At 41.6% G+C, this 13,717-nt stretch overlaps 1 protein-coding gene across 1 annotated transcript in view; it reads left to right on the forward strand.

The window, feature by feature from the left end:
• Positions 1-13,717, forward strand: part of FAM177B (family with sequence similarity 177 member B) — a 70,893-nt gene that overhangs the window by 1,384 nt on the left and 55,792 nt on the right. The window contains exons 2-4 of the mRNA XM_004700156.2: positions 755-821; positions 5,908-6,005; positions 6,304-6,442. Of these exons, the coding sequence (XP_004700213.2) occupies positions 755-821; positions 5,908-6,005; positions 6,304-6,442 (304 nt within the window). The remainder of the gene's footprint in view (positions 1-754; positions 822-5,907; positions 6,006-6,303; positions 6,443-13,717) is intronic.

The following is a 13,717-nucleotide window of genomic DNA, read 5'->3' on the forward strand; positions in this document are numbered from 1 at the left end:
TAATAGAAGAAAGTATTCTTGCATTGAGGGAGTACTTGAGTGGAGGCCCAATGTCCTTCTGCTACCTTAATACTAAACCTATAAATACATAGTTTTAAGCTTAATCTGGGCTAGGGAAACAAAACCAATGACACTTATATATGTACAAAAATAACTTTCTGTCAATTAGCAATTTTATATAAAGACAATCCCATCCTAGTCCAAACTCGAGGCTATGGGTTCAGTGCTAGCCAGAGCCCTCTTCAGACTCACAGGCTATGCCATAGAAAGATGAAATGGGAAGATCACAGGTTGGTGTGTGCAGTCGCATGAATCCAAGGTCGGGAGGAATATGGCAGGGCACTAACAGCTTTCCAGGTTGGGGGCCCATATTGGGCCCCTGGAGGCAGCCATAGGGTCCCAGAGAGGAGGAAAGTGAAGGAGCAAAGAGAGAACTTCTCATTGTCTATAAAAATATTAAAATGTCACATTCCCAACAAAGTCTCATTTGATTGATAGGTTGGACTCCATCCCTACTTTCACACAGGTTCAAATTGACATAAATTATAACTGCCACATCTTTAGTTTTCTTTCTAAGTCCATGAATCATTAGGTTGTAATTTTTATAATCTTAGTTTTCCCTTCTCTGAGAGAGAATATGAAACATATTACCAAGCATATTGAAATCTTCGCATTAAAGACTCTGTAACCACCACTCTTGTTGTAATTTCTCTCACCTTGGTATTTTCCTTCCCTTCCCTTTTTTCACCCCCAGGCTAAACTGTCATGGGGTTCTTACCTGTGGTTTTGGGCTGGGCGAATTGCAAGGACATCATTTTCTGGTAAGTACTGCTAAGATAATTGTTTTGTACCATAAATAAATTAGATTGAGGCTTCTAATGGTTTAATCCACTCCACAGGATTGTGCAGAAGAGATGATATGATCTCAGGCTTGTTCTTGGGCATTCCCGTGGCATAGAAGCTCACATCTTCAAACAGATGTTTCTCTCTTTTACCCACTCTTGTTAATAAATTCTTTCTTATGTCAGTCCAAAATTTGTCTTCTTTTAAAGTTCTTCCAGTCACGTCTCATTGTCTTTATTCGAGCCATACAAAACCAGTTTAGATGCCTCTTCCATTGACCAGAATACCTGTTGTGGAATGAATTTCCAAGTTTGTAAACTAATGTTATATGACATAGCTCCAAGTCCCCTCATCATAGTCACTCTACTATAAATGCAAAATTTGTTCGTCCCTCCTGGGGATGTGATGAATGGCTTAAGCGACTACTTTTAATAGATAGAATACGAAATCTTATTTTGCTGAATTTTTGCCAACTTTGAACACAATTTGCAACATCTAATTACTAATTTCTTTCTAACTTGTATATGCTTGGTATATGATGGGGGGAATCACTTTTTAAATCTGAGAAAATATAAAATACATTTATCTTCAGTTATTCATTTAGCATCTCCTCAGTCCCTATTATGTGTCCAGCACTATGCTAGATCCTGGATCGTAAAGACAAAAGGCACAGTCTCTGCTTTCCATAGCCTCAATATGGGACATATGGTACAGGCCAGTATGCATACCATTAATTACAATTGAAGACGTTTTTTATTGTGAATTAGGTGTGAAGGTTTACAAAGCATATCACACTTTACATTCAGTAATTCATACACATTCTGATTCAACTCATCCATTTCAATCCCTCAATGTCACTTCTTGCCTGTTTCCATTACTCTTTCTTCCCTAACTTTCTGAACATTGTCTTTGAGTAAATGCCCTTTCAATCTTAAGTGGCTGATTATTCTAACATGAGAGTGAGTTTAGTTCTTGATTTGAAGGGTGAGGGCCATAGTCTTGGGAGGTCTGCCAGTCTCTATCTGACCAGTAAACCTTGTATCTTTTATGATTTTGAGTTCTATTTCACATTTTCTCAATACTCTATCTAGGAATTCCTAATGTGATCCTTTTCCTTTAATTATAATGTGTTGTCACAATTGCCAACATAGGAAAGCGTAGGGATTATGGGCTGAAAAACATGGGAATGTTGACATATGGAGGAAATGCCATATTGGAGCTATCCAAGTATGCTAGGCTCAGGTCAGATTGGGACCTGGAGCAGGAGAACGATCAGAGGGTCTTTACATTATAATGAGAACTGATGATAGGGGTGACTTAATCAAATAATCTGAGCCTCCAAGGAATGAGCACTTTTACGTAAAGCTGGAGGGGTGGTGGCTTGAAATGTCACTGAAGACTGAGACTGCAGACTGTCCCCTGACAACAGTGTCGTGACAGAAGCAATACGGTCTTCTAAAATCCTGTGCTTTAGTTACAGCAAAATTGCTTGAAGAGGTGAAATGTTAGGGCAGAGAGAACCACTGAAGATTGCCAACTGACCAGCTACCACGTGAAATGTTAGGGCAGAGAGAACCACTGAAGATTGCCAACCGACCAGCTACCACCGAGTCAACCCTGACTCCCAGTGACTCCATAGAACAGGGCAGACTGCTCTCGGACAGTTTTCAAGGCTTTAAGTCTTTACAGAAGGAGACAGTTTCATCTTTCTCCTGTGGAGCGACTGGTGGGTTAGAACTGCGGACTTCTCAGTTAGGAGCCCAGCATGTAACCATCAGGACTTCTTCGGAGGGAATTAATTTAAAAATAAATAAGGATCTGGTTGGAGGAGGAGAACAGGGAGTCACAGTGACTTCCGGGTTGGGCTTTGGCTCAGGATGGCAGGGTAGGCTACTGGGTGAACTCAGCAAAAACTCAAAAACTCACTGCCTTCAAGTCGATCTTGACTCAGCAACCCGATAGCCGCCATTTAAGATCAGGTACAACTGCCCCTGTGCGTTTACAAGGCTGTAACTCCTTGTGGGATCGAAAGCCTTGTCTTTCACCCTCAAAGCAGCTGGTGGTTTCGATCTGCTGGCCTCGCCATTAGCAGCTCAGTGTGTAACCACTATGCCACCAGGGCTCCCAGCTTCCTTTGGGGTTCCACAAAGAACTGTGGTGTAAAAGTGATTCTGCCTGGGGTCTCCAGAGACTAACCAGGAACTAAATGCCATTGAATTAATTTCACCGTCATGAGTGTCAGCGTAGATTAGTGCTTGAGGATTTCCAATGGTTGGTTTTGCAGAAGGAGATCACCCACAAGGTGCCACCCTTGGAGGCAGACACAGAGTCCCAGCGAGCAGGAAGGTGAAGGGGCAGAGAGAGAAAGGGAGAAACTTTTCTCCCTTATAAAAAGGCCACACCCCCAGGGAGGCATCATCAGGTTGCAACCTGATTGACAGGTTGGATTCCACCCCTTCCTCCACACAGGTACCAGAAGTTGACATAAAATCTACCTACCAATATCACCAAATGGAAAAATGTCACAAAACCTCTACAAAAGCTTCACCAAAGACACAAGTTATCAGTAGAAATATCAGGAAGCTTCTTGGGCTACTTAGATTGATGAGACAAACAGAGAAGGCCGAATGGAAAGATCGCTAGTCAGCTGATCCATGGCTCGAAGCACCCAGCTTTCCTCACACTATCTAACAAAGTCAGACCTCTTTGGGGTCACTGCAGTCCAATAGGCCAGTCTCTACCTCCCTAGCAACGGTTCACTTGAGGAAGCGACCTCACCATGGAAAGGCAAGATCAACTTCAGAATACATTATCTGGTAAAAATAATACAAGATGGGATCTAGTAAGGATTCTTTGTGAAAGTGAGACTGGCTACGTTTGCAACGTTGAGATTTTGGCAGGTTGAGGCAAAAATTTACAAGACATTCTGTTTACCTGAATTAGGGCCTTTTCTTGGTTCTTGGCATCATGTTTACCAAGGTCGTTTTAAAGCAGTCTGCCCACTGGTGAGATATTATTAAAAATCACAACACTGGACTGTGGGATACTGGACAGGAGAAGCATGGTTTGCCAAAATTACTAAAAGAAAAGTCAAGGAAACTCCAAAGAGGAAAAATGACTTTCCCACATCATTCTTGTTCTAGGGCACTGGTTCTCCACCTTCCTCATGCCACGACCCTTGTGGTGTGGTGACCCCAACCATCAAATGATTCTCGTTACTACTTAAGAACTGCAATTTTTCTATTTTTATGAATCGGGCGACCCCTGGAAAAGGGTTGTTCCACCCCCAAAGGGGTCGTGACCTGCAGGTTGAGAACCATAGGATCTATAGAAAGACAAAAGGCCAGTGCGCATGCTCTCAGTTATTCATGAAGCTGCTATGAAACCCACATATAACATAAGAAAGCCTATGTGCACAGTGGATTGCAACAGCCATCTGGAAGGAGTCAGCCAAGCAGACCAGCATTTGCAGCTGTATCTGCGCAAAAGGATAAAGCAGCGTTTTTAATGTAGACTCCTTTTTGGCAAGCCTGCCTTATTTGATGCATTTAACATTGACTGCAACTATGATCTTTCGAAGACCAAAGAAGAACCGGTGTATTTGAATTGTGGTTCTGGAAATGAATGTTGACAATACCATGGACCGGGGGACAGACAACAGAAACCTGGGTGAAGGGAGATGTTGGACAGTGCAAGACATGACAAAATAATAATAATTTATAAATCATCAAGGGTTCCTGATGGAGGTGGGCAGGGATGGAAGGGAAAAAATGAGGAGCTGATACCATGGGCTCAAGTAGAAAGCAAATGTTTTGAGAATGATGGCAACAAATGTACAAATGTGCTTGACACAATGGATATATGTATGGTGGTAAGCGTTGGTAAGAGTTGTATGAACCCCCAATACAGTGAATTTTAAAAGAATACCATGGACTGCTGAAAGGACAAATCCATCTGTCTTGGAAAAAGTATGGCCAGAGTGCTCCTTAGGGACAAGGATGGTGAGACTTTCTCTTCCATACTTTGGACATGTTGTCAGGAGAGACTAGTCCCTGGAGAAGGCCATCATGCTTGGCAGTGTAGAGGGGCAATGAAAAAGAGGAAGCTCCTTAAGGAGATGGACACAGTGGCTGTAATAATGGGCGCAAGCATAGGAACAATTGTGAGGATGGTGCAGGACCAGGCAGTATTTCATTCTGTTGTGCATAAGGTCACTATGGGTCAGAGTCGACTTGATGGCACCCAACAATGACAACAAGCATTTGTAACTTACAAAAAAAGAAATACAAACATTTCCTTCTAGAAATAGCCAGAAAATGGTAACTGATCATTCAACTGAATGTAACACAAAACCTGGCAGTTCTTCTGTATCTTTAGAAGAGGGCCATATACAGAGTCACTTTTAGAGCTTTCAGGAAAATGAAAATGTCTAGTATTAGAAAAAAAATAATAACCATTGGGGTGGGGTGGTGAAATTCCACTAGTGTATGTAGACGAGGCTCTTGCTCAAGAAAGCACAGTGAAACTTGGTCAGTTTGCAAAACTTACTGTCTATGCAGGTGAATGTTGTACAGTATACCATACCCAGGGGAAAAATTAAACATATGTAATAAGTTACATTTTTATTCATAATATGTAAATAAAGCATATTGAACCTTCTTTAGATATTTTCATTTCATATTCCATTGCAGAAAAATAGCTCACTGCACGGGATAGTTTGGGTTTGAAATAGCTGGTCAGCAAAGTGTTACAATACATAAATAAAATGGACGAGTCACTTCTGTCTCATTGTGATTCTATGTGTGTCAGATCCGAGCGGTGCTCCCTAAGGTTCTTGACGGCTAATCTTGCAGAAGTCGATCACCAGGTCTCTTTTCCAAGATACCTCTAGGTAGACTCAAACTCCAATTATTTATTCGGTTAGTAATTCAGCATATTAACTGTACTGCTCAGGAACTGAACTTTGGAATTAAATGTAGTAATAGACCACTTGTAAACAAATTTAAACTCTTTGCACCTCCAGTTATCCCTTCAGTTAACAGAAGTGTTTTCTCTTTCCTTTAGCATGTGAATTCCTTGGTGGACGATTTGCTATCTTTTTTGGTCTCGATCAACCTAAATACCAGTATGTGGTAAATGAGTACTACAGAACACAGCATAAGGTATGTGGCATCCTGACGGGGGCATAGGCTCCTGAGATGGGCAGGCTTTAGGACAATATAGAGCTCAGCTCCACTGATCAGAATGACTTTGCCTTCCTTTGCATCTCATCTCACAGCACCCCTTACTTGCCTCTCTTGTGGAAGTGACAATGTCAGGGGATGGATCATACAGGGTGGTGGAGTGTGGTGCTTGAGACTGCTGTACAGAGAAGGCTTCTCACAAGGCATCTCTATAAGGAGGGCACTCAGAAGCTTTTGGCTGTACAATTAAACATGTCCTTATGCTTCTCCTTAGCAGGAAAGTGACAGGGAGATTGGAAGGAATGGTGCAAAGGCTCTGTCAGCTGAGGGTGCTAATGAGAAGAGTCACCTGCAGACTCAGGGCCTCGAGTATGGAACCCGACAAAAGGACACTGCAGAGGACCTCCCTCAGGGAAGCACCTCATCCAGGGAAGAGCCTAGTCACTGACTAGGGAAGAGTGCCTATAATGGGAAGAGTGGCTGTGGTTTCCCTGTATCTCTCTTCTTTTACAATTGGTTACCATGGTAACAGCATCACAGGTAGCACTTCTGAGCCAAATGTGACCCCAATCTCCTGGTGATTTATTTTCAAGCATCCAGAATTGTAAGCAGCAATCCAAGTCATTTTGAATTCTTTCTCAATATGAATTTCTACTCACAAGCTGGGAGCCCAACTTCACTCAGTGCCTTGAGTCTCTTGTGGTTTGTTAGTTCACTTGTACAAATGTTTTTTATAAAAATATGGGTCTGGGAGCTTGGGGCTGCAATGCCTTGGCTTTGGGGGCCATGGTGTAATCATTAAGCTCTGTTCCTTAGGAAAGTGGCTGGGCACTACAGAGTTTAATTAAATCCCCTTTCAGGTTTGGCATGAGGTATATCCTTCTGAACTTTATAATAAGCAAACATTGCGAATAGCTATATGCCAAGGTTCTTTTTAGAATCTTTAAGAATTAGATGCTTTTCCTAGCAATCAATCAATTAATGAAATTATCTAAGCTGTGGAAAAAGAACTGGGGAAAAACAATTATTTTTTTCTATTTTATTTTATATTTGATGTTAATAGTTAATGAAAGGCTGTTTGCATATTTTTAACCTGGAATGATCAAACATGAAAATTATAGCTAGATAACATAGAATCTATATCATAGACAATGTTTTCTGAAGGTCATGATGATGTAATAGCAAGAACACATTCTGTTCTGTTTTCCAGTGAGAAGCCCCAAGGCAAAGTATCCGTTCTCCCACTTACTAGCCATGTGATCATAAGTGTCCAAATTTCTGAGCCCCTCTTTCTTGCAAAACAAGGATAGCATTTGTTTGTTCCTTAGACAAAATGAGGTAATATGTGTGAAACTATTTTTCAAACTGTGAATATTTGATGTTAATAATTAATGAAAGACTGTGATAGACTATTACATTTGTAGCCCCCCCCCCAAACCATCCCCTCCTACATTCATCCCTTGTATAGTGTCACCCATATGGATGCTGGTTTGACCCTGTGACTTCCTTTGGCCAATGGATAGTAGTAAATGTGATACAGCCTCCTGGAAAGCTCTATGTTGTGAAGCAGCCGGGGCTACCCTTTCAAATAACGAGGGTCACTATGGAGAGAAATCCCAATGATGAAAGACCATCTAACCCAATGGTTCTCAACCTTCCAATTGCCGCGACCCTTTAATACAGTTCCTCATGTTGTGGTGACCCCCAACCATAAAATTATTTTCATTGCTACTTCATAACTGTCATTTTGCTACTGTTATGAATCAATCAACCCCATGGGAAAGGGTCATTTGACCACGAAAGGGGTCAGGACCCACAGGTTGAGAACCACTCAGCTGAGTAATCGACTGCAACAGAAGAACCGTGGAGCTGAGCCCAGTAGGTCCCAGAGAATAATGAGAAACAATAAACCATTGTGAAAAGTTTTTAAGTGTTTTTTTGTCTACTCATTCAGATAACTAATATAATAGTTCTAAGAGAAAGGTAAGTTAGAGTTATTTGATATGTAATGGGGCAGAATTAGATCTGAACTATAAGGTGTGGTTAGTTGTGTGTGTTAGCTTATGCTGGAGAAACGACTCCAACATAGTGCTGAAGACACAGACGTTTTTGCTTCTGAGAGGTCCATTGTCGTTCAGGTGCCCCTCACACAGATGTTCTCCAAGTGTTAGTTCAGTATTGCATGCTTCTTTGATCGCAGGGATCCAATTGACTGAGCTATTCTCAGGGTTGCTAACGTAGGCGTGGAGGAGAGTTAAGCACCTTCTATCAATACCTCTACCAAGAAGTGACTCATATCACCTATGTTTATGTTTCTAGCACCATAGCAAGTTCTAAGATCACATTGAACTTTAAGAGAATGTAAGCACCCTAAGACATGAAATAAAAGCGGCTTAGGGCATAGGTGATAAACTATGATTCAGGACCAATTCAATGGCACCTAACAACACAACGTGTTGTTGACCATTTTAGGAACTCAGCCAAACAGAAAAATAAAAAAAATTCCTGCCTTCTTGTTGGCCTTGAGTTTCCACCAGCCAAAGTAAGCAGGCCATCGAGGGTTTTTGTGGTTTATGTGACCAACCTCTCAGATGCTTCCAATATTCAATATTCCCATGAATTCCTAGCATTCATCCCTGTGTCGTGCACTCTCCTTTGAGCCTGCTCAGCTGTGTGACCAATCGAATACAGCAGACATAGTAGTATCACTTCCAAGATTGCTGTGGTTGTGGTTGTGAGATGCTGTCCAATCAGTTCTGACACAGTGACCCCCACGTGCAACAGAACAAAACACCGCTCGGTCCTGCACAGTCCTCACAATTGGTGTGTTTGAACCTATTGCTGCAGCCATTGTGTCACTTTTGTTGAGCGTCTTCCTCTTTGTTGCTGCCCCTCTACTTTACCAAACATATCTTTCTCCAGGGACTGGCCTCTCCTGAGAACATGTCCAAAGTATGTGAACAGAAGTCATTCTTGCCTCAGAGGCGTATTCTGGCCACACTTCTTCCAAGACAGATTTGTGTGTGCTTTTGGCAGTTCACAATAGCTCCCATATTCTTCGACAGCATCATAATTCAAATGCATTGATTTGTTTTCAGTCTTCTTTATTCCATGTCCAATTTTCACATGCATGTGAGCCAGTTGAAAATATCCTGGCTTGAGTCAAGCACACCTTAGTCCTCAAAGCAACTTCAAAATGTTGCTTTCCAAGACTTTGAAGAGGTCTTGTGTGGCACATTTGCCAAATGCAACGAGTCCTTGGACCTCTTCACTACTGCTTCCAATAGCATTGATTGTGTATCCAAGCAAGATCCAATTCAGTTTCTTCTTCTTTATAATGGTGCTACCTATTGAGAATACCTTTCTGGTATTCTTCAGTTGTGAGGATATTGGTCTTCCTTACCTTGAGTTATAATCCACAGGGAAGGCTGCGATCCTTGATCTTCATCAGCAAGTGTTTCAATTCCTCCTCACTTTCAGCAAGATTGTGTAATCAGCCTGCCTCTGATCCCGGTGTCATGTTCTTCATCATATAATCCAGCTTCTCTGAATATTTGCTCAATATATACATTGAACAAGTATGGGAGAGAATATAATCCTGATGCAAAACTTTCCTGATCTAAAAAAAATCATTTAAATTAATTACAGCTCTTATCACAATCCATCCATCCATGTGTCAAGCACATTTGTACATACGTTGCCATCATCATTTTCGAAACATTTTCTTTCTACTTGAGCCCTTGGTATCAGTGCCTCATTTTTTCCCTCCCTCATTAACCCTTGATAATTTATAAATTATTATATTTTTTCCTGTCTTACACTGACTGATGTCTCCCTTCGCCCACTTTTCTGCTGTCTGTCCCCCTGGGAGGGGGTTATATGTTGCTCATTGTGGTCAGTTCCCCGTTTAACTTTCCTGATATTAAACTCTGCAGTATACTCTTGTTCTGTTCCCACAACTGCCTCTTGATCCATATACAGGTTTCTCATGAGCTCAATGAAGTGTTCTTGAATCCCCATCCTTCTCCAGACTATTTGCTTGGTTTCTCGAGTGTAGGTAATACCTCGGTTCTTGGCTTTGCACCAGAAGGAATTCATGCTGAAGTCTGGTTTGTAATCCCAGTGAGTTTTTATGAAGGACGTGAAAAGTTTCAGGTTTTACAGTCTCAAAAGAGTACACACTATCAGGGAAGCATGCCAAATGGCGCATAAGCCACGCTGGGGCTCACCGCTGAACACAAGCAACCTCGTGGGACTGCGTGCCCACACGTGGTGACCTGGGGTCACAGAGACCGCAGCACCACCGAGCGGGCGCAGGAGCAGGGTAAAAGAGACTGCTTTCCCAACGCCAAGTATTTTAAACCACTGGCTGGGTAGGTATGGTCAAAGGTGTATTGGTTGACCCCATTGGCTGAAGGAAGCCCACCTGGGCCTAGTTTGGGCCACCCAGGTGTGACACCCACCTGGCTGGGGGTGGGGAGGTGGGCTGAATTGGAGCCTACCCAGTTAAAGCCTTCAAGGATGGCTTATGCTTGCCTGATTCCTTCCCAACTTCTTTTATGGGGGCCTGTGCAGATATGGGAAGGACAACCCCCTCTATCTCTATCCCGGCTACCTAACATTTCCATAGTTTGTTATGATCCATAGAGTCAAATACCTTGGCATAGTCAATAAAACACAAACAAACATCTTTCTGGTATCCTCTGCTTTCAGCCAAAATTCATCTGACATCAGCAATTGCGGGCAGCAGAGGACCTGTAAGGAAGTGTAAGGGGCCTACCCTACACTCATAGCCACAGGGCTTGGCAGGCCAGCATTAGTGATGAGGTACATCTCCACAGTTCTGAGAGGACTGATAGCACCCAAATACCCGTTCTCCAGGGAGAGATTTCTCCACCGGTACCCTCATTAACATGCTAATGTAAAGTTGTCTCCTACAGGCACCTGGCTCCTCACTGATGCAGTTAAAGGATGCCTAGTGGTCAGCTTCTTTTGTCCATCTTACTCAAGGACTGGTTTACTCCATTCTTCTCCTAAATGCCTGATACTTATCGTGAAGTGTTCCTCTCAAAACCTCAGGTTATCTGAGTAACATGCTGCCCATGTGTATGTGTTCACTGCAGGCTTGTAGGCCTCTGTACCAATCAGACCCCGTGTTTGAATAACTCAAGACTCTTCTCCCGATACTGGAGATTAGTCCCCTGTGCCTGCTTTTCCAGCTCCTTTTTTCTACAATGTGCCTTTGCTGCCCTCGGGCCTGACCCTCATCTGAATGTGGCCTGACCCGCTGGCAGTTCCTTGTCAATGTACTGCAGCACGCTTTGTTGGATGTTATTCAACAAAGCTTCACTTGTACGTGATATCACTAACATTTTTTATAATTTCCATGTTCTTTTGGGTCACTTTTTTTTAAGAATAGGTACAAATATATCAGTTAACCAGGTAGCTGTCTTCCAAATTTATTAGTGTAGATAAATACATGCTTCCAGTGCTTCATCAGCTCGTTGAAACTTTTTAATTTACATTCTGTCAATTCCTGGAGCCTTGTTTCGGTGAAAGTCTTCGGTGCAGCTTGAGCTTCTCCCTTCAGACCATTGGTTATTGCTCACATGCTACCTCTTGAAATCGTTGAATGTCGATTTGTGTGGTTGGTGCATAAATTTGAAAGATAGTCCTATTGACAGGATTTCCTTGTATGGGGATAGATGTTTCTTATGACAAACAATACCATACTTCAAGATAGATCTTGAGATGTCCTTTATTCAATTAATGCAATGCTCTTTCTCTGGGATTTGTCATTTCCACCATAGCTCTTTTTGGTACAGTGACTCTGTGTATTCTTTCCATATTCTTTTACTGCTTCCTGAATAGCTCAATATTTTGCCCATAGAATCTTTCAACATGGCAACTAAAGTCTTGAATTTTTTCTTCAGTTCTTTCAGTTTAAGATATGCTGCATGTGTTCTTCCATTTCGGTTTCCAGTTCTACGCCTTTGCATATTTCATTTTAATCCTGTACTCTGTCTTTTCAAGCTCTCTTGTGAAATTTTCAGTTGAGCCCTTTTACTCGATCATTTATTCCACTTGCCTAAGAGAATTTTTTAGAGCCTCCTTTAAAAAAACAACATCAACAGTTTTATTGACAATATAATCTCTATACTATACAATTCAATGGTTTGGATATATATTTAATCAAATTTAGCCAAATTTATTTTATTTTTTAACCAAATTTATTTAATAATCAAAAGTCATAAAATGAGAAGGATAAATTGTTCTGTTAGAAAAAGAGCATAGTATTAAATATGCCTTTAAAAATATTTAACAGCTATGGCTAAATGAATATAAAGAAAGGAGGAAAGAATTTGTATAAAGGGCAAAAAGAATGGAAAAGTTTAGGATGCTCCGGTATTGGGGCAGGTAAGTATGACTGACTTCTGAGAGGGCAGATAAAATACTTGCGTGATCATCGCCTCCCCTGCCCCAGCAGTTAAGAAATAAAGTCAGAGAGAGAAACAACAAAAGAGACTTGGGTATAATAAAACAAGCATCTGTGTAGCCAAAGTGAACCCAATAAAAATTACAAATACAACTGAAGCATCTTGGGAATGCTTCTGTCTTATTTTCTAGTGCTGCTATACAGAAAGGCCACAGTGGGTGGATTTGCTGAACAGGACTTTGTTTTTTCACAGGCTTGGGGGCTGGAAGTATGAATTCAAGATGCCAGTTCTAGGGGAAAGCTTTCGGACTCTGCCTGATCTTGAGGAAGGTCCTTCTCTCTTTACCGTTTTGTTCCTGGCTTCCATCGGCTTCCATCTTTCGGTGTGCCAAAAAAAAAAAAAAAAGGTGTGCTTCTCCTCTTCAGTCCATGCTTCCTTCTTGGTACCTCATCTGCTCAGTTTATATCTCAAATGAGATTGGTTTAAAACACACCCTAACTGATAGACTCCCTGTAACATAGCAAGAAAGCTGTATCTTCAAATGTAGTCATATCCACAGGTATAGTACTTTCGGATTTATAGCATGTGTTTTGGGGTGAGAGGCCACTCAATCCATGTCATCCCCTTATTGCGTTTCCTTAATCACTCTTCGGACTATTTTATACTTTTAATGCATTGTATAAGTTCTAGAAATATGTATACGTACTGTGATTCTGCACACTTCAGAGATCACAGACATGCCATTATTATACGCCTTTTACCATTACTTTGAAGACGTATTCATGCTCATACAGTTAGTTCCAGTTTTTCATCTTAAGTAATGTGTAATTTTCTCATGTGTCAATACATGGAAATTTACTGGCAGTTCCACTGAGAGACTTTTAATTTCCTAGTCTAATTTTGCAATATGCTGCTGCTACAAATGTCTTAGGGGCACTGATGGTGAATGCCTTGGGCTGCTAGCCTCATGGTCAGCAGTTCACAATCCTCACTACTCTGAAAGACGGGGCTCTCTATGCTAGTAAAGAGCTAAGTCTGGAATACTCATGGGAGCAGTCTACTCTGTCCTATATTGTTACTATCGGCATCAACTAGTTGGCAGTGAGTTTGATTTTTTAAAAATCATTTTATATGGGGCTTCTACAACTCTTATCACAATCCATACCTCCATCCACTGTGTCAAGCACATTTGTACATTCTCAAAACACTTTCTTTCTATTTGAGCCCTTGGTATCAGCTCCTCATCCCCCCCCC

This window comes from Echinops telfairi, unplaced genomic scaffold, assembly GCF_000313985.2.
Source record: "Echinops telfairi isolate 266 unplaced genomic scaffold, ASM31398v2 ScPeMD7_7424;HRSCAF=8462, whole genome shotgun sequence".
Lineage (NCBI taxonomy): Eukaryota > Metazoa > Chordata > Mammalia > Afrosoricida > Tenrecidae > Echinops > Echinops telfairi.